At 45.5% G+C, this 25,000-nt stretch overlaps 1 protein-coding gene across 1 annotated transcript in view; it reads right to left on the reverse strand.

The window, feature by feature from the left end:
• Window positions 1–25,000, reverse strand: part of LOC139419384 (relaxin receptor 2-like) — a 157,496-nt gene that overhangs the window by 102,856 nt on the left and 29,640 nt on the right. Inside the window, exons 2-5 of the mRNA XM_071169329.1 lie at window positions 15,018–15,167; window positions 11,537–11,617; window positions 10,398–10,503; window positions 3,041–3,112 (exon numbers count right to left, since the gene is read on the reverse strand). Coding sequence (XP_071025430.1) covers window positions 3,041–3,112; window positions 10,398–10,503; window positions 11,537–11,617; window positions 15,018–15,167 — 409 coding nt within the window. The remainder of the gene's footprint in view (window positions 1–3,040; window positions 3,113–10,397; window positions 10,504–11,536; window positions 11,618–15,017; window positions 15,168–25,000) is intronic.

Genomic DNA, 25,000 nt, shown 5'->3' on the forward strand with positions numbered 1-25,000 from the left:
TAGAACCCTACAGCAGGGCTGTTCCAGTAGTTAGAACCCTACAGCAGGGCTGTTCCGGTACTTAGAACCCTACAGCAGGGCTGTTCCAGTACTTAGAACCCAAACTGGTACTTAGAACCCTACAGCAGGGCTGCTCCAGTACTTAGAACCCTACAGCAGGGCTGTTCCAGTAATTAGAACCCACACCGGTACTTAGAACCCTACAGCAGGGCTGTTCCGGTACCTAGAACCCTACAGCAGGGCTGTTCCAGTACTTAGAACCCTACAGCAGGGCTGTTCCAGTACTTAGAACCCTACAGCAGGGCTGTTCCAGTACTTAGAACCCTACAGCAGGGCTGTTCCAGTACTTAGAACCCTACAGCAGGGCTGTTCCAGTACTTAGAACCCTACAGCAGGGCTGTTCCAGTAGTTAGAACCCTACAGAAGGGCTGTTCCGGTACTTAGAACCCTACAGCAGGGCTGTTCCAGTACTTAGAACCCAAACTGGTACTTAGAACCCTACAGCAGGGCTGTTCCAGTACTTAGAACCCTACAGCAGGGCTGTTCCAGTACTTAGAACCCACACCGGTACATAGAACCCTACAGCAGGGCTTTTCCGGTACCTTCAACCCTACAGCAGAGCTGTTCCAGTACTTAGAACCCTACAGCAGGGCTGTTCCGGTACTTAGAACCCTACAGCAGGGCTGTTCCAGTACTTAGAACCCACACCGGTACTTAGAACCCTACAGCAGGGCTGTTCCAGTACTTAGAACCCTACAGCAGGGCTGTTCCGGTACTTAGAACCCTACAGCAGGGCTGTTCCAGTACTTAGAACCCACACCGGTACTTAGAACCCTACAGCAGGGCTGTTACAGTACTTAGAACCCACACCGGTACTTAGAACCCTACAGCAGGGCTGTTCCAGTACTTAGAACCCTACAGCAGGGCTGTTCCGGTACTTAGAACCCTACAGCAGGGCTGTTCCAGTACTTAGAACCCTACAGCAGGGCTGTTCCAGTACTTAGAACCCACACCGGTACTTAGAACCCTACAGCAGGGCTGTTCCGGTACCTAGAACCCTACAGCAGGGCTGTTCAGGGTACCCTGAACCCTACAGCAGGGCTGTTCCGGTACTTAGAACCCTACAGCAGGGCTGTTCCGGTACTTAGAACCCTACAGCAGGGCTGTTCCAGAACTTAGAACCCACACAGGTACTTACTTAGAACCCTACAGCAGGGCTGTTCCAGTACCTAGAACCCTACAGCAGGGCTGTTCAGGGTACTTAGAACCCACACCGGTACTTAGAACCCTACAGCAGGGCTGTTCCGGTACTTAGAACCCTACAGCAGGGCTGTTCCAGTACTTAGAACCCTACAGCAGGGCTGTTCCAGTACTTAGAACCCACACCGGTACTTAGAACCCTACAGCAGGGCTGTTCCAGTACTTAGAACCCACACCGGTACTTAGAACCCTACAGCAGGGCTGTTCCAGTACTTAGAACCCTACAGCAGGGCTGTTCCAGTACTTAGAACCCACACCGGTACTTAGAACCCTACAGCAGGGCTGTTCCGGTACTTAGAACCCTACAGCAGGGCTGTTCCGGTACTTAGAACCCTACAGCAGGGCTGTTCCGGTACTTAGAACCCTACAGCAGGGCTGTTCCGGTACTTAGAACCCTACAGCAGGGCTGTTCCGGTACCTAGAACCCTACAGCAGGGCTGTTCCGGTACCTAGAACCCTACAGCAGTGCTACTCAATTCCAGTTCTGGAGGGCCGGAAACATTTCTGGTTTGGGAAATTTGTACTGTTCTTCAAAGAACCATCCCATTCTTCAGAGACCCTAAAACGGTTCCCCTATGGCATCGCTCTCAATAACCTTATTTGGGGTGTTGGAATAAAATGTCTCTATTTTCAGCACTTAAGACCAATTCTACTTTCAGACGCTTTGTGAATGTAGGTCCTGGTCAAAAGCACCTAAACGTTAAGGGGCTTTGACCGGTTCTGGACCGACCTTTCTGTGAACAGTGAACATTCTGGTTGTTCTGCGTCACATGCCACTCTCAGCCGTTAACTCTCTGCCGTCAACTCTCAGCCGTCAACTCTCAGCCGGCAACTCTCAGCCGTCAACTCTCAGCCGTCAACTCTCTAGTGTTAACTCTCTGCCGTTAACTCTCTGCCGTTAACTCTCTAGTGTTAACTCTCTGCTGTTAACTCTCAGCCGTTAACTCTCTAGTGTTAACTCTCTGCCGTAAACTCTCAGCCGTCAACTCTCAGCCGTCAACTCTCAGCCGTCAACTCTCAGCCGTCAACTCTCTAGTGTTAACTCTCTGCCGTTAACTCTCTGCCGTTAACTCTCTGCTGTTAACTCTCAGCCGTTAACTCTCTAGTGTTAACTCTCTAGTGTTAACTCTCTGCCGTTAACTCTCTGCCGTTAACTCTCTGCCGTTAACTCTCAGCTGAGATGCAGTATGTGAAATCTGACACCTCATTTGCATAGGGAGCGACACATCACATTTTCTGGCCTATCCAAGCCAAGCATTGACTTCCTGTGCCTGTGAACCTCGTAGCTCCGCTTACAATACGGGATATGAGAAAGAGAGAGAGAGAGAGAGTTTAACGATCGCAGCTAAAAAGCAGTCTCATCTCGCTGTGATGTTCCCAGATGGATTTATAGAGCTCTCAACAGGAAAAGAAAAGAAAATCATTTGTAGAGTTGAAACAACTTTCTCTTGGGCGGGACAACGTCACTTTTAGCTTAAAGCTGAAATTGTTACGAGTTAGCAGGCGTTTGATTGGCGACTCTAGTCTACTCTTGATTGGCGTTTTCTAGTGTTCACTATGTTTCGTAAGAATCACCAGTACAACAACTAGAATCTAGGATTCAATCCGACCAAGGTTGCCTGGTTACCCTGAAATATCTGGACTAGATTTTATCTCAGTAGGATAACAGTCTCAAACCCAGACATGTTTCTAATAAATCAAATCCAGTCGTAACCAGTCAAATCCAGTCCAGTCGTGTCCAGTCAAATCCAGTCTAGTCCAGTTTCATATTAGTACTCACAGTCTCTGCAGGTGTGCGTATTTGGAGAAGATGTTGTCAGACAAGCTCTTTATCTTGTTACTCTTCAGAGACCTGCAACAGGAACCAGACAACACTGTACTGTTACTATGGTTACACAGAACACCACACACACACACACACACACACACACACACACACACACACACACACACACACACACACACACACACACACACACACACACACACACACACACACACACACACACACACACACACACACACACACACACACACACACAGCGGGGTGATGACAAGCTAGAAGTAAAGCACAGACAGAGAGATAGCAGAGTACTTCAGATGTAGGATCTTAATTTGACCAGATTCTCACAGCAGTAAAATTATCCTGCAGCAACAGGAAATGTGAATAATTATGTGGATTATAAATAATGGACATTTTTGTAGGGGTTGATACATTTTTGTTTGTTTAAATCAAGTCTGACATTTTAAAGTTAAATTACAAACCTTAGAAGCCTTTTTAAACCTTGCATACACTACAACTTGCATTAATCACCAAAAATTCTCTGTGTGAACAAATTATGATACTACATCTGTACACACTGCTGCCTGACTTCACATAGTAAACCATGTGCTCTCTCTTGGCAGGAAGAGGAGAGAGGAGAAGAGAGAATAATCAGTGAACGAGGGAAAGCCACTAATGAATGAGAGTAATAAACTATCAAACAATCTCTGTTTCATACTTTCTTTTGACTAATAACTCACTCTCTCACACACACACACACACACACACACACACACACACACACACACACACACACACACACACACACACACACACACACACACACACACACACGATGTGACTTAGACAGCATGTTATTTATAATCCATAAAACATACAGTACCAGTCAAAAGTTTGGACAAACCTACTCAGTCTGTTTTCCATTTTTTTTTCTTTTTTTTCTACGTTGTAGAATAATAGTGAAGACACTAAAACTCTGAAATAACACATCATGTAGTAACCCAAAAAAGTGTTAAACAAATATTTTATATTTGAGATTCTTCATAGTAGCCACCCATGATGACAGCTTTACACACTCTTTGCATTCTCTCAACCAGCTTCATGAGGTAGTCACCTGGAATGCATTTCAGTTAACAGGTGTATCTTGTTAAAAATTAATTTGTGGAATTTATTTCCTTCTTAATGCGTTTCAGCCAATCAGTTGTGTTGTGACAAGGTAGGGGTGGTATACAGAAGATAGTCCTATTTGGTAAAAGACCAAGTCCACATTATGGCAAGAACAGCTCAAATAAGCAAAGAGAAACGACAGTCCATCATTACTTTAAGACATGAAGGTCAGTCAATCAGGAAAATGTCAAGAACTTTGAAAGTTTCTTCATGTGTAGTTGCAAAGACCAAGCGCTATGATGAAACTGTCTCTCATGAGGACCGCCACAGGAAAGGAAGACCCAGAGTTACCTCTGCTGCAGAGGATAAGTTCATTAGAGTTAACTGTCTCTCATGAGGACCGACACAGGAAAGGAAGACCCAGAGTTACCTCTGCTGCAGAGTTCAAGTTCATTAGCGTTAACTGCACCTCAGATTGCAGCCCAAATAAATGCTTCACAGAGTTCAAGTAACAAACACATCTCAACATCAACTTCAGAGGAGACTGCGTGAACCAGGCCTTCATGGTCGAATTGCTGCAAAGAAACCACACCAATAAGGAGAAGAGACTTGTTTGGGTCAAGAAACACGAGCAATGGACATTAGACCAATGAAAATCTGTCCTTTGGTCTGATGAGTCCAAATGTGAGATTTTTGGTTCTAACAGCCGTGTCTTTGTAAGACGCAAAGTAGGTGAACGGATGATCTTCGCATGTGTGGTTCCCACCATGAAGCATGGAGGAGGAGGTGGGATGGTGCTTAGCTGGTGACACTGTCAGTGAATTATTTACAATTCAAGGCACACTTAACCAGCATGGCCAACACAGGATTCTGCAGCGATACACCATCCCATCTGGTTTGCGCTTAGTGGGGACTATCATTTGTGTTTCAACAGGACAATGACCCAAAACACAACTCCAGGTCGTGTAAGGGCTATTTGACCAAGAAGGATAGTGATGGAGTGCTGCATCAGATGACCCCTGGCCTCCACAATCACCCAACCTCAAACCAATTGAGATGGTTTGAGTTGAGTTGGACTGCAGAGTGAAGGAAAAGCAGCCAACAAGTGCTCAGGATATGTGGGAACTCCTTCAAGATAATTCTTCATGCAGCTGGTTGAGAGAATGCCAAAAGTGTGCAAAGCTTTCATCAAGGCAATGGTGGCAACTTTGAAGAATCTCAAATATAAAATATATTTTGATTTGTTTAACATATTTTTGGTTACTACATGATTCCATATGTGTTTTGTCATAGTTTTGATGTCTTCACTATTATTCTACAATGCAAAAAGAATTGTTTTAAAAACGTTAATGAGTAAATGTTAAAAACTTTTGACTGGTTCTGTAAGTCCTCCAGGCCCTGGGTAGCTCTAGTTCTCCAGGCCCTGGGAAACTCTAGTCCTCTAGGCCCTGGGTAACTCTAGCCCACCAGGCCCTGGGTAGCTCTAGTTCTCCAGGCCCTGGGAAACTCTAGTCCTCTAGGCCCTGGGTAACTCTAGCCCACCAGGCCCCGGGAAACTCTAGTCTTCCAGGCCCTGGGTAACTCTAGTCCTCCAAGCCGTGGGTAGCTCTAGTCCTCCAGGCCCTGGGTAACTCTAGTCCTCCAGGCCCTGGGTCACTCTAGTCCTCCATGCCCTGGGTATTTCTAGTCCTCCAGGCCTTGGGTAACTATAGTCCCATGCCCTGGGTAATGCTAGTCCTCCAAGCCCTGGGTAACTCTAGTCCACCAAGCCCTGGGTATCTGTAGTCCTACAGGCCCTGGTTACCTCTAGTCCTCCAGGCCCTGGGTAACTCTTGTCTTCCAGGCCTTGGGTAACCTTAGTCCCATGCCCTGGGTAATGATAGTCCTCCAAGCCCTGGGTAACTCTAGTCCACCAAGCCCTGGGTATCTGTAGTCCTACAGGCCCTGGTTACCTCTAGTCCTCCAGGCCCTGGGTAACTCTTGTCTTCCAGGCCCTGTGTAATTCTAGTCCCATGCACTGGGTAACTCTAGTCCTCCACGCCCTGGGTAGCTCTAGTCCACAAGGCCCTGGGTAACACTAGTCCTCCAGGCCCTGGGTAACTCTAGTCCTCCAGGCCATGGGTATCTCTAGTCCTCCAAGCCCTGTGTAACTCTAGTCCTCCAAGCCCTGGGTATCTGTAGTCCTACAGGCCCTGGTTACCTCTAGTCCTCCAGGCCCTGGGTAACTCTTGTCTTCCAGGCCTTGGGTAACCTTAGTCCCATGCCCTGGGTAATGATAGTCCTCCAAGCCCTGGGTAACTCTAGTCCACCAAGCCCTGGGTATCTGTAGTCCTACAGGCCCTGGTTACCTCTAGTCCTCCAGGCCCTGGGTAACTCTTGTCTTCCAGGCCCTGTGTAATTCTAGTCCCATGCACTGGGTAACTCTAGTCCTCCACGCCCTGGGTAGCTCTAGTCCACAAGGCCCTGGGTAACACTAGTCCTCCAGGCCCTGGGTAACTCTAGTCCTCCAGGCCATGGGTATCTCTAGTCCTCCAAGCCCTGTGTAACTCTAGTCCTCCAAGCCCTGGGTGTCTCCAGTTCTCCAGGCCCTGGTTACCTCCAGTCCTCCAAGACCTGGGTAACTCTAGTCCTCCAAGCCCTGGGTAGCTTTAGTCCTCCAGGCCCTGAGTATCTCTAGTCCTCCAGGCCCTGGGTATCTCTAGTCCTCCAGGCCCTGGGAATCTCTAGTCTTCCAGGCCCTGGGTATCTCTAGTCCTCCAGGCCCTGGGTATCTGTAGTCATCCAGGCCCTGGGTATCTCTAGTCCTACAGGCCCTGGGTATCTCTAGTCCTCCAGGCCCTGGGTATCTCTAGACCTCCAGGCCCTGGGTAACTTTAGTCCTCCAGGCCCTGGGTATCTCTAGTCCTCCAGGCCCTGGGTAACTCTAGTCCTCCAGGCCCTGGGTAGCTCTAGTCCACCAGGCCCTGGGGGTCTCTAGTCCTCCAGGCCCTGGGTAACTCTAGTCCTCAAGGCCCTGGGTAACTCTAGTCCCCCAGGCCCTGGGAAACTCTAGTCCTCCAGGCCCTGGGTAACTCTAGTCCCATGCCCTGGGTAACTCTAGTCCTCCAAGCCCTGTGTAACTCTAGTCCTCCACGCCCTGGGTATCTCTAGTCCTCCACGCCCTGGGTATCTCTAGTCCTCCATGCCCTGGGTAACTCTAGTCCTCCAGGCCTTGGGTAACTATAGTCCCATGCCCTGGGTAATGCTAGTCCTCCAAGTCCTGGGTAACTCTAGTCCTCCAAGCCCTGGGTATCTCTAGTCCTCCAGGCCCTGGTTACCTCCAGTCCTCCAGGCCCTTGTTAACTCTAGTCTTCCAGGCCCTGGTTAACTCTAGTCTTCCAGGGCCTGTGTAATTCTAGTCCCATGCCCTGGGTAACTCTAGTCCTCCAAGCCCTGGGTAACTCTAGTCCTCCAGGCCCTGGGTAGCTTTAGTCCTCCAGGACCTGCGTATCTCTAGTTCTCCAGGCCCTGGGTATCTCTAGTCCTCCAGGCCCTGGGTATCTCTAGTCCTCCAGGCCATGGGTATCTCTAGTCCTCCAGGCCCTGGGTATCTCTAGTCCTCCAGGCCATGGGTATCTGTAGTCATCCAGGCCCTGGGTATCTGTAGTCCTCCAGGCTCTGGGGATCTCTAGTCCTCCAGGCCCTGGGTATCTCTAGACCTCCAGGCCCTTGGTATCTCTAGACCTCCAGGCCCTGGGTATCTCTAGACCTCCAGGCCCTGGGTATCTCTAGACCTCCAGGCCCTGGGTATCTCTAGACCTCCAGGCCCTGGGTATCTATAGTCCTCCAGGCCCTGGGTATCTCTAGTCCTCCAGGCCCTGGGTATCTCTCGCCAGCAGCGTACCACCCTGCATCCCACTGCTGGCTTGCTTCTGAAGCTAAGAAGGGTTGGTCCTGGTTGGTCCCTGGATGGGAGACCAGCTGCTGCTGGAGTGGTGTTGGAGGGCCAGTAGGAGGTCTTATAAGATATCCCAATGCCCCAGGGCAGTGATTGGGGACATTGCCCTGTCTAGGGTGCCGTCTTCCGGATGGGACGTTAAACGGGTGTCCTGACTCTCTGTGGTCACTAAAGAACCCATGCCACTTATCGTAAGAGTAGGGGTGTTAACGCCGGTGTCCTGGCTAAATTTACAATCTGGCCCTCATATGGTCACCGAATCATCCCCAGCTTACAATTGGCTCATTCCTTCTCTCCCCTTTAACTATTCCCCAGGTCATTACTGTATTTGAGAATGTATTCTCAGTCAACTTACTAGGTAAAATAAATAAAAAATCCAGGCCCTGGATAACTCTAGTCCCCTGGGCAATGCTGTCTACAGTCTTTCATTACACTCCATCTCATTTATCGATTTATGAGATGGATTGTGTTCCTTTCGAACCAATCAATGCCTTTGCATTTTACTTGCGATTTCGATTTCATTCTCTCTTTGAAAGTTAAAGAAACTGAATTTAGCGGAAACACGTTCAACAAATGATGGATTATAATGTAGCCTGTAAGGGACTCAAAAGCATTTTCAGGATCAAACCAAACACATCTCTAGTACTCTGGGACTGTAATGAAACACATACACATCTCTAGTACTCTGGGACTGTAAATTAAACCAAACACATCTCTAGTACTCTGGGACTGTAATGAAACCAGACACACATCCTGTACACAGACACACATCCTGTACATACAGACACACATCCTGTAAAAACAGACACACATCCTGTACACAGACACACATCCTGTACACACAGACACACATCCTGTACATAAACAGACACACATCCTGTACACACAGACACACATCCTGTACATAAACAGACACACATCCTGTACATAAACAGACACACATCCTGTACATAAACAGACACACTGTGTCTGTGTTTGGTTGACTCTACTGCTGGGTTGTTTGGTTGACTCTACTGCTGGGTTGTTTGGTTGACTCTACTGCTGGGTTGTTTGGTTGACTCTACTGCTGGGTTGCAGGCATTGGGTCAGTTAGTTGGGTTGTTTTCTTTAAAAGCGTCTGTGTTATTGATGCTGGATGTTGGGTTATTGATGATGGGTGCTGGGTTATTGATGCTGGGTTATTGATGCTGGGTTATTGATGCTGGGTCATTGATGATGGGTTACTGATGCTGGGTTACTGAGATAAGGACCCGTCAGATCAGATCAGAAGACTGGAGGCGTAGTTTAGCAGGAGTCTGACTTTTTCAGATAGTTATTTTTAACCACCTGTGAGAATAAATGTCATTCCTGTTAATCTGTCCTGTTGTATAGTTATCACATGTTAAGGTTAAGGCACATTGACATTTTTTAAGCTTCAATAATGCTTACTGAGGTGTATGAGTTCCCTAAAAGCCTATTTAAATCCTATTGTTGTCACGCCCTGATCCGTTTTCACCTGTCCTTTTCCCTAGTCTCAATTTTTCTTGTCCTCCTGATTTTTGACCTTTGCCTGTCCTGACCCTGTACCCGCCCACCTGACCACTGAGCCTGCCGGCCGTCCTGTACCTTTGCTCCACCTTCGGATTATCGACCCCTGCCTTGACCTGTCGTTTGCCCCTGTGGTTATAATAACCATTGTTACTTCACACAGTCTGCACTTGGGCCTTACCTTGATTCCTGATAATTGCTGGGATTCATGTTATTGTAATCAATAATATTATCAATAATATTACTAGTATAGAAGAACGTGTAAAATATTTTTTTGTGGGGAAACGTTTTATTCTGCACTATATGTAAGCTTAACACGATGAACAAGAATGGAATTTACTCTCACGGGTGGCCAATAAACTCTGTCTGAAAGCCACGCCTCTAATAAGCCATACCTCCAGAAAATAGATCAAGGAATATATTCATAAAGACCGAGCAGCTAGGTCAACCCAGTTTGAGAGTAAAAAAAATCTCCAATTGATGGTTAAATTAAACAATGTTTGGGTAATCCCAACAACCAAAATGTTGGGCTATTCACGCAACCCAACTGGCTGGGTAAAAATAACCCAAAATGTGGAATGTTCACTATTTAACCAGCGCTGGGTTGCCTAATAACCCAAATTGGGAGTACTCTCTCTCTCTCACTCACACACACACACACACACACACACACACACACACACACACACACACACACACACACACACACACACACACACACACACACCGCAGACACACACACACACCGCAGACAAACACACACACACGAAGAGAGATACTTACAGCCAGGTGACATTGGTGGAGACTTGAGGAACGTCATGTAGGTTGACTTCCACACACTCCAGTTCTGTCTTGATACAGTCACAATTCTCTGGGTACTGCTGCAAGTCTACACAAACATACACAGTTAATACACCTACACACACACACGCTGACACACAAACACACTGATACACAAACTGACACACACACACACACACACACACACACACACACACACACACACACACACACACACACAATGACACACACACTGATGCACAAACTGACACACACACACACACACTGATGCACAAACTGACACACACACACACACACACACACACACGATGACACACACACTGATGCACAAACTGACACACACACGCACACAAACACCAACACACGCTGACACACGCTGACACACGCTGACACACACACACACACACACACACACACACACACACACACACACACACACGCTGACACACACACTGATGCACAAACTGACACACACACACACAAACACCAACATACGCTGACACACGCTGACACACGTTGACACACACACACACACACACACACACACACACACACACACACACACACGCTGACACACACACTGATGCACAAACTGACACACACACACACAAACACCAACATACGCTGACACACGCTGACACACGTTGACACACACACACACACACACACACACACACACAGAGTCACAAACTGACACACAAGCACACACACTGACACACAAGCACACACACTGACACACTGACACAGACATGCACACACATTGACACAAACACACACACTGACAAACAAACACACACATTGACACACAAACACACACACTGACACAAACACACACACTGACACAAACACACACACTGACACAAACACACACTGACACAAACACACATACTGATACACACACACACATTGACACAAACACACACACTGACACAAGCACACACACTGATACAAACACACACTGACACAAACACACACACTGACACAAGCACACACACTGATACAAACACACACACTGACACAAGCACACACACTGATACAAACACACACTGACACAAACACACACACTGACACAAGCACACACACTGATACAAACATACACTGACACAAGCATACACACTGACAGCAGTCTTCTGGTGGTAAGCCCTGTGGTTCGACCTTTCTGACGGTTCGATCAAAGATGTCCGCCCATCCGCTGTTGTCCCCTACAGACACAAGGTAATATTATAGTCATAGTTGGAGCACGTTGACAGTGTCCGCATTAGGGCTGTGGCACCAAGTGTCATCAGCTGGCGATTGTCAAGCAAATAACTGTCGCTCTCACGGTAACTAACCGTTAATTAACATAAACACATTTATCATCTCCTGGCTTCCGCACAAGCAAGACCCTTTAAACATCCATGTAATATATTTGACCTTTATTTAACTAGGCAACTCAGTTAAGAACATATTCTTAGTTACAATGACGGCCTACCAGGGAACAGTGGGTTTAACTGCCTTGTTCAGGGACAGAACGACAGATCTTTACCATGTCAGCTCGGGATTTGATCTTGCAACCTTTCGGTTACTAGTCCAACGCTCTAACCACTAGGCTACCTGCCGCCCCTCCACTCTAACCACTAGGCTACCTCCCGCCCCTCCCCTCTAACCACTAGGCTACCTGCCGCCCCATAGCATTCATTGGGGCGGCAGGGTAGCCTAGTGGTTAGAGCGTTGGACTAGTAACCGGAAGGTTGCGAGTTCAAACCCCCGAGCTGGCAAGGTACAAATCTGTCGTTCTGCCCCTGAACAGGCAGTTAACCCACTGTTCCCAGGCCGTCATTGAAAATAAGAATTTGTTCTTAACTGACTTGCCTGGTTAAATAAAGAAAAAATAAAATAAAATTCACAATAAATTCATTATTTATTATTTATTTTAGACAAAAGAAGCAACATATAAAGAAAATGTGGTCTATTTCAGAAGAACAGAATAACATCCTCTGAGTTGTCCTCATGTTAGGTCCTTATCTGGCTACATCATACGGCTGTGGGCTCCACTAGTTCATTTTAGCAGACAAGATTGGCTTAGAATTCCATGGCATTATTCTATATATATAGTATGAAGATAGATAGAATAGAACAAACCTGAATAAAAAAAAACGATTTGAGGGAGTGCGCACATGCGTCTATCCTGTGTTGAGGGGTTAACAAGGACACAGGTCCTCCTACCTGCTTCATGTAGATTATTAATGTGACTTTAGTTGTTCTACAAACGTTGGGTTATACGTTTAGATTTAATACAATGTAAGGATGCATGATGAGACTCTAATGATGATTTGGAAAAAGTCGCATGAGCTCTGCTTTGTTTTTTGCTGTACACACTACATCAGTCACAATTTGACAAGCACTTGATAATTGCCTCGAATTTCACGACAGGATCCCCTTTGTGTGGCCGTAATGGACCCTAAAATTCATGCCTTTTGCAGGTCGTTCTTCCCTTCTCCCTGAGTGCTGTGCCATCACGTGCTCCGGTCTTTCTCACAGGCTACAAGTGAAGACCAACACATCGGAGACGCAACTGCGCGTGTCCTTATCCAATTCTGAGGTGCATATTGGAGATATTGGAAGTACTGTCCACATTTACCAACATTATAAGTAGGCCTAACGAACAACAAAAGCACCTAGCCTATGTCAATCTACTATCCCCCAGAAGTACAAAGGTCGACCTATTCTATTCTGTGCGAGAAATAAATATTCCAAACAGTCTGGGATCCCAAAAGAAAAAACGTTTTTTTTATGCAATGTGCCTGATGCAACAGATCAAAATGTTTAGCTTAAAATGTTGATAAACTATTAGGCTGTTTCTTCACATTATAAGGGCAGCAATGCTAACACACGGCCTATAGGGCTATAAGCGTATTAGGCTATAAGCGTGAATGTTCCATTAGCGGAGAACACCATTATTGAAAGTGAACACAAATGTGATCATGCATGTAATGCTTTTATTATAAAGGTGCATTTTTTTTATGGTGAAAATTATCTTCCCCAAACTTGAAAGTCACACCCTGCTTATATATGCCAGTTAGGATTTACACCCCTGCAGAGCGAATAAGTCTGCTTAATTTTAAGAAGTTATTTGGCCACTTTAGTTGTGATACAAACCTTATAGGCCTATGGGCCAGGATACATGAGGTTTGCGAGTATGATTAAAACATTTTTAAAAAAAGGCAGGACACTTTCCCCATGGTTTATTTTCATGCCAGCCAGGTAGACTATACTCCTGTTGTAAAGAGAAACAAGGTACTTAACATTTGGAAAGTTGAGAAATAAATATAGTAGACCTAGCATATAGAAAGTTTATCCTCCTATTTTTAGTAGAGGTCATCACTGTTCTCTTTTCTCGTACAATTGCACAGCCTATAGAAATGTTGCGCAACCTGAACTCGTGGGCTCTCACGAAGTGTTTGATTAGATTTTCAAACACATTTGCATTGATGTCAGATTGGACAACGGAGTGCTGAGTACCAGGCAGTTAGCAAGTTTGGTAGGCTGCTAAATGACCATCAGCAGCATCAGTGCTTGGAGAAACCTAATTATCCTGCCTTCATGACTCGTGACTGAAGGTGTGGCGGTAATATGGTCGCCTCAACAGCCATAGTCCGGATACACAGTATATATACAGTACTTGCGTCCTAAATAGTAGAATAAGTCAAATGTTTTATATTTAGATATGAAATGTAAAAACATGTAGTAGGATACTTCTGCTCTTCATCCAGAATATTCTGCACACGTGTCCTTCTCAGACACCTGGAACTCTATCTATCTGGTACCTTCTACATCTGTTGATCTGGAGATCTACCAGTCCAAGCCCCTCTATTGCCTTCTGGTACCTTCTACATCTGTTGATCTGGAGATCTACCAGTCCAAGCCCCTCTATTGCCTTCTGGTACCTCCTACATCTGTTGATCTGGAGATCTACCAGTCCAAGCCCCTCTATTGCCTTCTGGTACCTCCTACATCTGTTGATCTGGAGATCTACCAGTCCAAGCCCCTCTATTGCCTTCTGATACCTCCTACATCTGTTGATCTGGAGATCTACCGGTCCAAGCCCCTCTATTGCCTTCTGGTACCTCCTACATCTGTTGATCTGGAGATCTACCGGTCCAAGCCCCTCTATTGCCTTCTGGTACCTCCTACATCAGGGTTGATCTGGAGCGCCAAACCCCTAACCTAACACAGCTGATTCAATTAGTTAAATGAGCAACTAAATCAAAATTAACAACTTCTATGGTTGAAATGAGCCAGAGACATGAAATTAAATGAGTCAGAAACATTTATTCTAGTGTCAAAATTAAAAAACAAAGTATAAAAAAATAGGATAATTAAGTCTCATCCAAAACGGACATGTGCGAAAATATTAGGGAAAAATGGTACGTCATGGAACGAAGGGTACGTAACACACACACACGCACACACACACACACACACACACACACACACACACACACACACACACACACACACACACACACACACACACACACACACACACACACACACACACACACACTCTCTTTCTCTCTCTGTCTCTCTCCTCCTCCTCCTCTTCCTCTCTCCCTCTCTCACCACAGTTTTCCTCGTCGGCTCCATTGGGGCAGTCTCTGTGTCCATCACACTGCAGAGCTTGGTGCAGACACACCGTCACGTTACCACAGGGGAATTGCCCCAGAGGACAACTGCTCTCTACTGCCGTCCTGCTGGACACCATCGCTGCAGCTGGAGGAGAGGGGGGGGGGGGGAGGCATTATAAGGACATTTAAATATACGGTAATGATATACTTTGACTTCATAGCCAATACACATTTATTTACACATCTATAAACATTTCGTTATCGTGTTATAACAGGTCCCAACCGCACCGTTTAAGGTTGGCTAAATATATCCATATGAGAGCGTTTCACGTCACGCTGCGCAAGAGCTCATATTTAGTTAACTTATTAATAGACGCATAATTACAATGACAGCGTAGTGTCATCATTATGGCTGTTCTCAAAAGAGTGTGCTTCTGCCATACCACTGTTAGTAGATTAAGGGAAGAAATGAACATTTACCACTGTTAATGATTATGCCAAAAGGTAGATAACAGATACAAACATGAATGAAAGAAAATAACATGTGTTTACTGTGATGATCTCAACACTAACTCCCGATTTAAAGACTATTGTTTCCGTATTAGCAGATAAGGGAGTACTTTTTTAAAATTCCCCTTTGTGCATTCCATTCAACAGCAGTGCTATAAACAACCTATTACAACAACAACAACAACAACAACAGCTAAATGTAGAATCACCTCATAATAATAGTGAAAAGCTCTACTAAAGTGGTGTTTTTTACGATCATCTCATGGGTTTAAGCTCCAGAACATCCTGTAACTGCCTAGAGATTAGAAGGTTTATAACAAACACCTCCCTCCACTCACATCTCCCGGCAGGAGAACAGTCTGGGGTGGGAAGAAGGGAGGGAGGGATGAAGAGGAGAGGGATGGATGAAGAGGAGACATCACATCTCCCGGCAGGAGAACTGTCTGATCCTGCCACTCTACTGACTAACGAGGGAGGGAGGTGGGAGAGAGGAGGGAGGGAGGGAGGTGGGAGAGAGGAGGGAGGGAGGGAGGGAGGGGGGTTGGAGGGAGGGAGTGAGGGAGGGAGGGAGGGATGAAGAGGAGAGGGATGGATGAAGAGGAGACATCACATCTCCCGGCAGGAGAACTGTCTGATCCTGCCACTCTACTGACTAACGAGGGAGGGAGGTGGGAGAGATGAGGGAGGGAGGGAGGTGGGAGAGAGGAGGGAGGGAGGGAGGGGGGTTGGAGGGAGGGAGTGAGGGAGGGAGGGAGGGTGCTAGGGAGGGAGGGAGGGAGGGAGGGAGGGAGGGAGGGAGGGATGAAGAGGAGAGGGATGGATGAAGAGGATACATCACATCTCCCGGCAGGAGAACTGTCTGATCCTGCCACTCTACTGACTAACGAGGGAGGGAGGTGGGAGAGAGGAGGGAGGGAGGGAGGGAGGGAGGGAGGGAGGGAGGGGCCAGTCCAGGAATCTAGTTTCAGACCAGTATGTAGGGGATCTAGTTTCAGACCCGTATGTAGGGGATCTAGTTCCAGACCAGTTTGTAAAGGATCTAGTTTCAGACCAGTATGTAGGGGATCTAGTTTCAGACCAGTATGTTGAGGATCTAGTTTCAGACCAGTATGTAGTGGGATCTAGTTTCAGACCAGTTTGTAAAGGATCTAGTTTCAGACCAGTATGTTGAGGATCTAGTTTCAGACCAGTATGTAAGAGAACTAGTTTCAGACCAGTATGTAGAGAATCTAGTTTCAGACCAGTATGTTGAGGATCTAGTTTCAGACCAGTATGTAAGAGAACTAGTTTCAGACCAGTATGTTGTGGGATCTAGTTTCAGACCAGTTTGTAAAGGATCTAGTTTCAGACCAGTTTGTAAAGGATCTAGTTTCAGACCAGTATGTTGAGGATCTAGTTTCAGACCAGTATGTAAGAGAACTAGTTTCAGACCAGTATGTAGTGGGATCTAGTTTCAGACCAGTTTGTAAAGGATCTAGTTTCAGACCAGTATGTTGAGGATCTAGTTTCAGACCCGTATGTAAGAGAACTAGTTTCAGACCAGTATGTAGTGGGATCTAGTTTCAGACCAGTATGTAGGGGATCTAGTTTCAGACCAGTATGTAAGAGAACTAGTTTCAGACCAGTATGTAGGGGATCTAGTTTCAGACCAGTATGTAAGAGATTTAGTTTCAGACCAGTATGTCAGAGAACTAGTTTCAGACCAGTATGTAAGAGATCTAATTTCAGACCAGTATGTAGGGGATCTAGTTTCAGACCAGTATGTAAGAGATTTAGTTTCAGACCAGTATGTCAGAGAACTAGTTTCAGACCAGTATGTAAGAGATCTAATTTCAGACCAGTATGTAGGGGATCTAGTTTGAGACCAGTACGTAGGGGATCTAGTTTCAGACCAGTATGTAAGAGAACCAGTTCCAGACCAGTATGTCAGAGAACTAGTTTCAGACCAGTATGTAGTGGGATCTAGTTTCAGACCAGTATGTTGAGGATCTAGTTTCAGACCAGTATGTAAGAGAACTAGTTTCAGACCAGTATGTAGAGAATCTAGTTTCAGACCAGTATGTTGAGGATCTAGTTTCAGACCAGTATGTTGTAGGGGATTTAATTTCAGACCCGTATGTAAGAGAACTAGTTTCAGACCAGTATGTAGTGGGATCTAGTTTCAGACCAGTTTGTAAAGGATCTAGTTTCAGACCAGTATGTTGAGGATCTAGTTTCAGACCAGTATGTAAGAGAACTAGTTTCAGACCAGTATGTAGTGGGATCTAGTTTCAGACCAGTTTGTAAAGGATCTAGTTTCAGACCAGTATGTTGAGGATCTAGTTTCAGACCCGTATGTAAGAGAACTAGTTTCAGACCAGTATGTAGTGGGATCTAGTTTCAGACCAGTTTGTAAAGGATTTAATTTCAGACCAGTATGTAAGAGAACTAGTTTCAGACCAGTATGTAAGAGAACTAGTTTCAGACCAGTATGTCAGAGATTTAGTTTCAGACCAGTATGTCAGAGAACTAGTTTCAGACCAGTATGTAAGAGATCTAATTTCAGACCAGTATGTAGGGGATCTAGTTTCAGACCAGTATGTAAGAGATTTAGTTTCAGACCAGTATGTCAGAGAACTAGTTTCAGACCAGTATGTAAGAGATCTAATTTCAGACCAGTATGTAGGGGATCTAGTTTGAGACCAGTACGTAGGGGATCTAGTTTCAGACCAGTATGTAAGAGAACCAGTTCCAGACCAGTATGTCAGAGAACTAGTTTCAGACCAGTATGTAGTGGGATCTAGTTTCAGACCAGTATGTAAGAGATTTAGTTTCAGACCAGTATGTCAGAGAACTAGTTTCAGACCAGTATGTAAGAGATCTAATTTCAGACCAGTATGTAGGGGATCTAGTTTCAGACCAGTATGTAAGAGATTTAGTTTCAGACCAGTATGTCAGAGAACTAGTTTCAGACCAGTATGTAAGAGATCTAATTTCAGACCAGTATGTAGGGGATCTAGTTTGAGACCAGTACGTAGGGGATCTAGTTTCAGACCAGTATGTAAGAGAACCAGTTCCAGACCAGTATGTCAGAGAACTAGTTTCAGACCAGTATGTAGTGGGATCTAGTTTCAGACCAGTACGTAGGGGATCTAGTTTCAGACCAGTATGTAAGAGAACCAGTTCCAGACCAGTATGTAGGGGATCTAGTTTGAGACCAGTATGTAGGGGATCTAGTTTGAGACCAGTATGTAGGGGATCTAGTTTCAGACCAGTATGTAGGGGATCTAGTTTCAGACCAGTATGTAGGGGATCTAGTTTCAGACCAGTATGTAGGGGATCTAGTTTCAGGCCAGTTTGTAGTGGGATTTAGTTTCAGGCCTTTCTCTTACAGCTGTTACAATAGGTTAGGTTGCAACAGACCCTGACTCGGTCCTTCTCAGCGTTGTGAGGTATCATTTGAGAGGCAGTGTTACCTTACATTCCTAACACCCAGCTATGTCTTGTCATAGTTCCTCCCTAGTCAGTGAGCTCTCTGTATTCAATTCTATTCAATTCAATTCAATTCAAGGTGCTTTATTGGCATAGTTCCTCCCTAGTCAGTGAGCTCTCTGTATTCTATTCAATTCAATTCAATTCAATTCAAGGTGCTTTATTGTCATGGGAAACATATGTAAACATTGTTATAGAAAGTGAAATAGATAAATAAACAAAAGTGAAATAAACAATAAAAATTAACAGTCAACAGAAGTTTCAAAATAATAAAGACATTACAAATGTCATATTACGTCTATATACAATGTTGTAATGATGTGCAAATAGGTAAATACAAAAGGGAAAGTAAATTAGCATAAATATGGGTTGTATTTACAATGGTGTTTGTTCTTCACTGGTTGCCCTTTTCTTGTGGCAACAGGTCACAAATTTTGCAGCTGTGATGGCACACTGTGGTATTTCACCCAGTAGATATGAGAGTTTATCAAAATTGCGTTTGTTTTCAAAATTCCTTGGTCTGTGTAATCTGAGGGCAACATGGGCGTCAGGCCCCCAGCACTGCACACTCCTGCCAACATTTACGTACACCTGCCAACATCATTACGTACAACTGCCAACATCATTACGTAAACCTGCCAACATCATTAGGTACACCTGCCAACATCATTACGTAAACCTGCCAACGTCATTACGTACACCTGCCAACATCATTACGTACACCTGCCAACATCATTACGTACACCTGCCAACATCATTACGTACACCTGCCAACATCATTATGTACACCTGCCAACATCATTTCGTACACCTGCCAACGTCATTATGTACACCTGGCAACATCATTACATTCACCTGCCAACATCATTACATACACCTTCCAACATCATTACGTACACCTGTCAACATCATTACGTACACCTGCCAACATCATTACGCACACCTGCCAACATCATTACGTACACCTTCCAACATCATTACACACGCCTGCCAACATCATTACGCACACCTGCCAACATCATTACGTACACCTTCCAACATCCTTACACACGCCTGCCAACATCATTACGTACACCTTCCAACATCATTACACACGCCTGCCAACATCATTACACACTCCTGCCAACATCATTACGTACACCTGCCAACATCATTACGTACTCCTGCCAACATCATTACGTACACCTGCCAACATCATTAAGTACACCTGCCAACATCATTACATACACCTGCCAACATCATTACATACACCTGCCAACATCATTACGTACACCTGCCAACATCATTACGTACACCTGACAACATCATTACGTACACCTGCCAACATCATTACGTACGCCTGCCCGATTTCAGGCTGTATCACAACCGGCCGTGATTGGGAGTACCAAGGGCAGTCATTGTAAATAAGAATTTGTTCTTAACGGACTTGCCTAGTTAAATAAAGGTTAAATAAAGGTTACTTAAAGGTTAAATAAAGGTTAAATAAAGGTTACATAAAGGTTAAATAAAGGTTAAATAAAGGTTAAATAAAGGTTAAATAAACGTTTACATAAAGGTTAAATAAAGGTTAAATAAATGTTACATCATTTTTATCACAGCCTGATGTATATTAATATACCGGAAATCTATCCTGAAGCATCTATTCCTCATCCTCTATGTCACTCTCCCATTCTCCATCTCTCTCTTCCTCTCCCTCTCTCTCTCTCCATCTCTCTCCCTCCTCTTTCTTCCTCTACCATTCTCCATCTCTCTCACTCTCCCTCTCTCTCCCTCCTCTTTCTTCCTCTCCCATTCTCCATCTCTCTCTTCCTCTCCCTCTCCCACTCAACATCTCTCTCTCCCTCTCCCATCTCTCTCACTCTCCCATTCTCCATCTCTCTCTTCCCTTCTCCATCTCTCTCTCTCCAATTCTCCATCTCTCTCTCCCTCTCTAAATATCAATCTCTCTCTTCCTCCCATTCTCCATCTCTCTCCCATTCTCCATCTTGCTCTCCCATTCTCCATCTCACTCATTCTTAATCTCTCGCTCTCCCATTCTCAATTTCTTTCTCCCTCTCCCAATCTCCATCTCTCTCTCCCTCTCCCATTCTCCATATCTCTCTCCCTCTCCCATTCACCATCTCTCTCTCCCTCTCCCATTCTCCATCTCTCTCTCCCTCTCCCATTCTCAATCTCTACCTCCTTCTCCCATTCTTCATCTCTCTCTCCCATTCTCCATCTATTTGTCCCTCTCTCACTTTCCATCTGCCTTTCACTCTGTCTGTCTCTCTCTCTCCCTCTCTCTTTCAGAGCTTTATTTCTTTAACAGCCATACTCTCTATCCTGAAATATCTCTTCCTCTCTATTTCCAGCAGCATACTGCCCTCAATCCCACTGCTGGCGTGCCTCTGAAGCTAAGCAGGGTTGGTCCCTGGATGGGAGACCAGATGCTGCTGGAAGTGGTGTTGTAAAGAAAAAGATCCCATTGCCCTGTGTAAGGTGCTGTCTTTTGGGTGGGATGTTAAACAAGTGTCCTGACTCTCTGTGGTCACTAAAGATCCCATGGCACTTATGGTAAGAGTAGGGGGTGTTAACCCTGGTGTCCTGGCTACATCTAAACAATGTCACTTTTACATGTTTACTTAGCCTACATTACTCATCTCATATGTACATACTGTACTCTATATCATCTACTGCATCTTGCCTATGCTGTTCTATACCATCACTCATTCAAATATTTTTTTATGTACATATTCTTTCTGTGTGTGTATAAGGTAGTAGTTGTGGAATTGTTAGGTTGTTACATATTACTGCATTGTCGGAACTAGAAGCACAAGCATTTCGCTACACTCGCATTAACATCTGCTAACCATGAGACTGTGACAAATAAAATTTGATTTGAATTCCCAATCTGGTCCTCATACCATAATGGCCACCTAATCATCCCCCAGCTTCCAATTGGCTCATTAATCTCCTCTCCCCTGTAACTATTCCACAGGTTGTTATGAGAATGTGTTCTCAGTCAAATGAACTGGTAAAATATTTGTTAAATACATCTCAACCCCTCTCTCCTTGCCTCACACACACTGCGTCCCTCTATGTCTTAAGATGTTGTTTTTGTCCTGTGAAGAATGGCCATTAATCTTCCCATTTCAAAGATGTTGCAGTTTCAGCTTTCCGCTACTGCCTGTCAAGGCTCTATTTTAACCACATTTACCCAATGGTGAATCTGGCGCTGGCGCTATAGGTTCTGCGGTGTGTCACAAATATTGTTGCTATTTTCAGTTAGGAGCACATTATGACCTGTCAACACCTTTAATGGTTGGTATGATGAGCTCTTGGCCACTCACTGGCCAGTCAATGCCTTTCATGGTAGGTGTGTTGCGCTCTTGGCCACTCAGTGGCCAGTCAATGCCTTTCATGGTAGGTATGACGAGGGCTTGGCCCCTCGCTGACCAGGCAACACGTTTCATGGTAGGTATGACGAGGGCTTGGCCCCTCGCTGACCAGGCAACACATTTCATGGTAGGTATGACGAGGGCTTGGCCACTCGCTGACCAGGCAACACATTTCATGGTAGGTATGACGAGGGCTTGGCCCCTCGCTGACCAGTCAACACATTTCATGGTAGGTATGACGAGGGCTTGGCCACTCGCTGACCAGGCAACACGTTTCATGGTAGGTTTGACTAGGGCTTGACCCCTCGCTGACCAGTCAACATGTCTCATGGTAGGTATGATGAGAGCTTGGCCACTCGCTGACCAGTCAACACGTTTCATGGTAGGTGTAACAATTAATTCAACACGTTTCATGGTAGGTATGACGAGGGCTTGGCCCCCCGCTCACTAGGCAACATGTTTCATGGTAGGTATGACGAGGGCTTGGCCCCTCGCTGACCAGGCAACACATATCATGGTAGGTATAACGAGGGCTTGGCCCCTCGCTGACCAAACAACACGTTTCATGGTAGGTATGACGAGGGCTTGGCCCCTCGCTGACCAGGCAACACGTTTCATGGTAGGTATGATGAGGGCTTGGCCCCTCGCTGACCAGGCAACACGTTTCATGGTAGGTATGACGAGGGCTTGGCCCCTCGCTGAACAGTCAACACGTTTCATGGTAGGTATGACGAGGGCTTGGCCACTCGCTGACCAGGCAACACATTTCATGGTAGGTATGACGAGGGATAGGCCCCTCGCTGACCAGGCAACATGTTTCATGGTAGGTATGACGAGGGCCTTGCCCCTCGCTGACCAGTCAACACGTTTCATGGTAGGTATGATGAGGGCTTGACCCCTCGCTGACCAGTCAACATGTTTCATGGTAGGTATGATGAGGACTTTGCCCCTCGCTGACTAGTCAACTCGTTTCATGGTAGGTGTAACGATTCATTCAACACGTTTCATGGTAGGTATGACGAGGGCTTGGCCCCTCGCTGACCAGTCAATGCCTTTCATGGTAGGTATGATGAGGGCTTGGCCCCTCGCTGAACAGTCAACACATTTCATGGTAGGTATGACGAGGGCTTGGCCCCTCGCTGACCAGGCAACACGTTTCATGGTAGGTGTGACTAGGGCTTGGCCCCTCGCTGACCAGGCAACACGTTTCATGGTAGGTATGACGATTCAGTCAACACATTTCATGGTAGGTGTGACGAGGGCTTGGCCCCTCGCTGACCAGGCAACCCGTTTCATGGTAGGTATGACGAGGGCTTGGCTCACCAGGCAACGCGTTTCATGTCTACCTACTGCATGCGGTCTCCAGTTCTGTAGGTTATTGACAGTCTGATGCTGATCAACTCTAATTGAGGGAATATCCTTGCATTAGTCCACTGTGAATTCATGTTACAGTCAATTAGATTACATCGGTGACTGTAACGAGTATAACAAAATGTAAAAAATATATTCAAAAAATGTAAACAGACATTGAGTGTTTTGCTCAGTACGTTTTGGATCGTTGTCAGTCAACGTTGTTGAAATTGGAGTTTAGTCAGACACGCGTCGCACTTCTCCACGTTGATCAATACTACCCTCCTGTGAATGGGACTGTATGTGTGAGCTACGTTGTCAATAAGCCAGATATGGCCCAGGCCTACCTGACACGATCGTTGTAATGAGTGGATCAAGACGCAGCCTGGTATGTTTCCTTCCTTTTATTTGGAAGAGAAACTTAAAGAACAAAAACAATAAAAACGAAAGGTGCCTCTCAGAGTAGTGCTCGCAGGCAACTCTTCCTAGACTAGATCCTCACAAAGCACAGTGGGGAAAATGGCTGCCTAAATATGATCCCCAATCAGAGACAACGATAAACAGCTGCCTCTGATTGGGGAAACATATCAGGCCAACACATAGAAATAAACAACCTAGATGACCCACCCTTAGTCACACCCCAACGTAGAGAATGAAAAGGATCTCTATGGTCAGGGTCTTATTGGACTGACTCATTAATACGGCCTTATTGGACTGACTCATTAATACGGCCTTATTGGACTGACTCATTAATACGGCCTTATTGGACTGACTCATTAATACAGCCTTATTGGACTGACTCATTAATACAGCCTTATTGGACTGACTCATTAATACAGCCTTATTGGACTGACTCATTAATACGGCCTTATTGGACTGACTCATTAATACGGCCTTATTGGACTGACTCATTTGAATATGTTTGGAGGAGAGTTTCTTACTGGATAAGAGGTGGTCTTTGAAAACGGGAATGGATACAAGCCGGATGGCACTGCAGGTAGGCCTGTGTGAATTGTGAATAATGCAAAAGCATTGTGCCAAAAACCTCACGAGTAGATTATATAGAAACCTGTTATAGATTGGCTCCTGGCTAATGCATGGCCAAGATAAGGAAGAAACCAGAACACATTGCTGTTGAACCAGCTGTCAATTATAGTAGGGCAGATTACCGAGGACTTGTTTTGTTACTCAAATTAATCAGAAAACAAACTGCTACAAGAAAAACAACAGAAACTTTTCTAAATACGAGAATACGATTTTACATGGAGGG

This window comes from Oncorhynchus clarkii, chromosome 10, assembly GCF_045791955.1.
Source record: "Oncorhynchus clarkii lewisi isolate Uvic-CL-2024 chromosome 10, UVic_Ocla_1.0, whole genome shotgun sequence".
Taxonomy (NCBI): domain Eukaryota; kingdom Metazoa; phylum Chordata; class Actinopteri; order Salmoniformes; family Salmonidae; genus Oncorhynchus; species Oncorhynchus clarkii.